This window comes from Merops nubicus, unplaced genomic scaffold, assembly GCF_000691845.1.
Source record: "Merops nubicus isolate BGI_N331 unplaced genomic scaffold, ASM69184v1 scaffold676, whole genome shotgun sequence".
Lineage (NCBI taxonomy): Eukaryota > Metazoa > Chordata > Aves > Coraciiformes > Meropidae > Merops > Merops nubicus.
In genome coordinates this window covers 52,825-56,126 of record NW_008614099.1, presented here as the reverse complement: position 1 = coordinate 56,126, position 3,302 = coordinate 52,825, and the positions used below count along the sequence as shown (strand labels likewise).

The following is a 3,302-nucleotide window of genomic DNA, read 5'->3' as shown; positions in this document are numbered from 1 at the left end:
TTATAGCTTTAAGGAGCCAAAAAAAGACTGCCTCCAGCAAGAGACCTGATTTTCACTCTCGCAGGCTTAGGAATGTCCTTCTGCCACAGGACGTTCCCGTGGCTGATGGGCAGAAGCTGGGCTTTAGCTGGGCAGGAGGACAGCAGGGCGTGCCCCTGCAGCGCGGACAGGCGGGACCGCCGCTGCCTCAGGGGGGCCGGGGCAGCACGTCAGTAGGACGAGGCACTTCCTCCAGCTAGCGAGTACCTGCAGAGGAAAGGAGACAGTTACTGCTGTGACTTCCAGAAAGGCGTTCTACTAGCAGCAAGTAAAAGTTGTTCCATTTTATGCTGTAAGTTCCAGCCCCTTCCCTTCCAGAATTTTACTCATTGCTGCTGTCACAGGTGAAAGAAAAAAGCCACAGAGCTGAATGACGTGTGGAGCACACCCTGCGAGGGCATCGTGGCTTTTCTAACCAAGGGCACAACGTCTTCAGCCCTGCTGCTGAGAAGTGGATGACATGAGAATTCCACATACTGGGGGCAACACCTCATGATTCCAACTTTGCTGCTTGGCAAGCTTTCATCATCATCATCTTTCCATAACACTAGTCGGCCAGGAAAGCTGTATTTCTACATCTAAGCAGATTCTTGCACACATGCCCATCTTGTTAGCTTTCAATAAACTCTATAAAACAGCAGAGACCACAATGGGGGGGAGGTGAATGGATTCACTAAAGTTACTGGGCACCAGTTCCAAAGGTTCCAGTTAATTCATTTAGACAAAGTCATGAAATCCAGTATTAACCAATTCTAGAAGGGAATGAGAATCTCATGAGGAACGTCGTTTAAGAGCCATCTTCAGCAGTTAGCTGTCAAGTTGAGAGGATATTGCAAGTGGGTAAAATGAATAACTTGATGTAACAAAGAATATTTCTTGTAGAATTCAAACAAGAAGGAACTATCTTTTTAGGAACTGACCAGCTCCAGCAATAGCTTTTCTGATGAGGGATACCTGTGAAGCTATGGAACGGTTTGAACTCCTTAGGAGGGGATCCTGCCATTCATTTCTGTCACTTTCTGGAAGAAGCACCAGTCACAATCACATACTAGCTGAATATCATCCCTGAAGTAAGAGAAAGTTCACCCAGACGTGATCCGTCAACAAACATTCTCTATGAATATTTCAACCTCCTCTTCAAAGAAAATCATGTGTCTGCCTCCACTGTTATAAGGCATTATGACCAAGAAAAACAGCAATAGGTCAAGGAAGCAGAACAGAAGGAGAACAAAATGGTAAATAGGTGTATCAATCTATCTCCTAGGACAAAAACAAGGACTGTTGCCACTGTGACAGGAACAAGATCATCTCCAGAACCCACAAAGAACCCAGTGGAAAGCCTGTCTCCACATGGTCATTTTCAGCTTCAATTGCAGCATCAAGTCTGAGGTTCCCAGTTCCAGGAATGTCCTGTACCACGCTGATGGAAACCTGACACTGAAATATTGGGCTGACGAAAGACCGGGGTCGGTTTTGGAACCCATAATGGAAGCAAACTAAGATGGAAGCTCCAGAAACTCAAGCCTAGAAGGATTAACTCAAAGGAGAATCAGGACATCTGGCATCACAGAGTGACAGTTTAGCACTCGAGGTGATGACTGGGCTTCATGCTTATCAACCCATAAAGACAGAAACACAATTGCTTGCAGATCTCTTGGCATTGATGTTTACTGACTGATGAAGTGTCAGCCTGGCAATGCTCTGCTTTAACTTCAGGGGTGTGGATTCTCAAACTTTACCAAGCTGTGGTCAGAGACAATATAAGGGAGACACCTCAGGGTGGCCTTCTTCCAAGTAGCAGTCCATGATTAATCATGGCCACGATGGGCATACGCTCTGCTGTGTCACTGGCTGGATGGCCAGGCCCAAAGAGTGGTGGTGAATAGAGCTCCATCCAGTTGGCAGCTGGTCACAAGTGGTGTTCCCCAGGGTTCAGTATTGGGGCCACTTCTGGTTAACATTGTTATTAATGATCTGGACAAGGGGATCAATGGCACCCTCAGTAAGTTTGCAGATGACACCACGTTGGGCAGAAGTATTTATCTGCTTGAGGGTAGAAAGGCTCCACAGAGGGGTCTGCACAGGCTGGAGCAATGGGCTGAGGCCAATAGTATGAGATTCAAAAAGCCTCAGTGCCAGGTCCTGCACCTGGTCCACAACAACCCCAGGCAACACCACAGGCTTGGGGAGCAGTGGCTGGAAACTGGCAGAAAAGGACATGGGGGTACTGAGTGACAACCAGCTAAACATGAGCCAGCAGCATGCCCAGGTGGCCAAGAAGGCCAACAGCATCCTGGCTAGTATCAGAAGTAGTGTGGCCAGCAGGACTAGGGAAGTGATTGTACCACTGCACACAGCACTGATGGGGCTGCAACTTGAATACTGTGTTCAGTTTTGGGCACCTCGATTACAAGAAGGACATTTTGGTGCTGGAGTGTGTCCAAAGAAGGGCAATGGAGCTGGTGAGGGATCTGGAAAACAAGGAGGAGTGGCTGAGGGAACTGAGGTTGTTTAGCCTGAAGAAGAGGAGGCTCAGGAGAAGGGTAAGGAGTGAGCCTATCACTCTCTACAACTGCTTGAAAGGAGGTTGTATAGATGTGGGTGCTGGTCTCTTCTCACAAGTAACAAGTGATAGGACAAGAGGAAATGGCCTCAGTTTGCACCGGGGGGGTTTAGGTTGGATATTAATAAGAATTTCTACACTGAAAGGGTTGTCAAGCACTGGAACAGGCAGTAGTTAAATCACCATCCCTGGATGTGTTTCAAAGCTGTGTAGAAGTGGTGCTTAGGGACACAGTTTTGCAGTGGACTTGGAGGAGTCAGGTTAATGGTTGCACCTGATGATCTTAAAGGTCTCTTCCAATCCAAATAATTTCACAATTCTATGAGTTTTTACTACTACCAAGCAATCCAACCTGGATGGTGTAGACTCACAACAGCTGGGGGCTCCTGGATTCAAGGATGCATTTAAAGCCTGTTCAAGCAGCAATTCTGAAACCCATGATTCTTGTGAAGTATTTAAAAGAACAGAAAATTGAGTGCTTGTTAAGAATATATCCTTAACCTAAGGCAGTTAGAAAACCTCTTACACAATTTAGCCTTTTGAAGCAATACAAAATGTTGGCTTTGGAGGTACCACCAAAAGGCCACACAGACTATCTCTCAGGAATAAACAAGGAACCACTTACTGTGTGACTGAAAGAAGCACAAACTGAACAGTCTATTTACCAAAGTGGGTTAAAGAAATTAAGAGTGATATCCTC

The 3,302-nt window shown here is 46.4% G+C and overlaps 1 protein-coding gene across 1 annotated transcript in view; it reads right to left on the bottom strand.

Annotated features, from left to right (window-relative positions):
* Nucleotides 1-209: 209 nt before the first annotated feature.
* Nucleotides 210-3,302, bottom strand: part of STK24 (serine/threonine kinase 24) — a gene marked incomplete at its 5' end in the record, with an annotated part of 46,756 nt that continues 43,663 nt past the window's right edge. Inside the window, one exon of the mRNA XM_008942074.1 lies at nucleotides 210-246. Coding sequence (XP_008940322.1) covers nucleotides 210-246 — 37 coding nt within the window. The remainder of the gene's footprint in view (nucleotides 247-3,302) is intronic.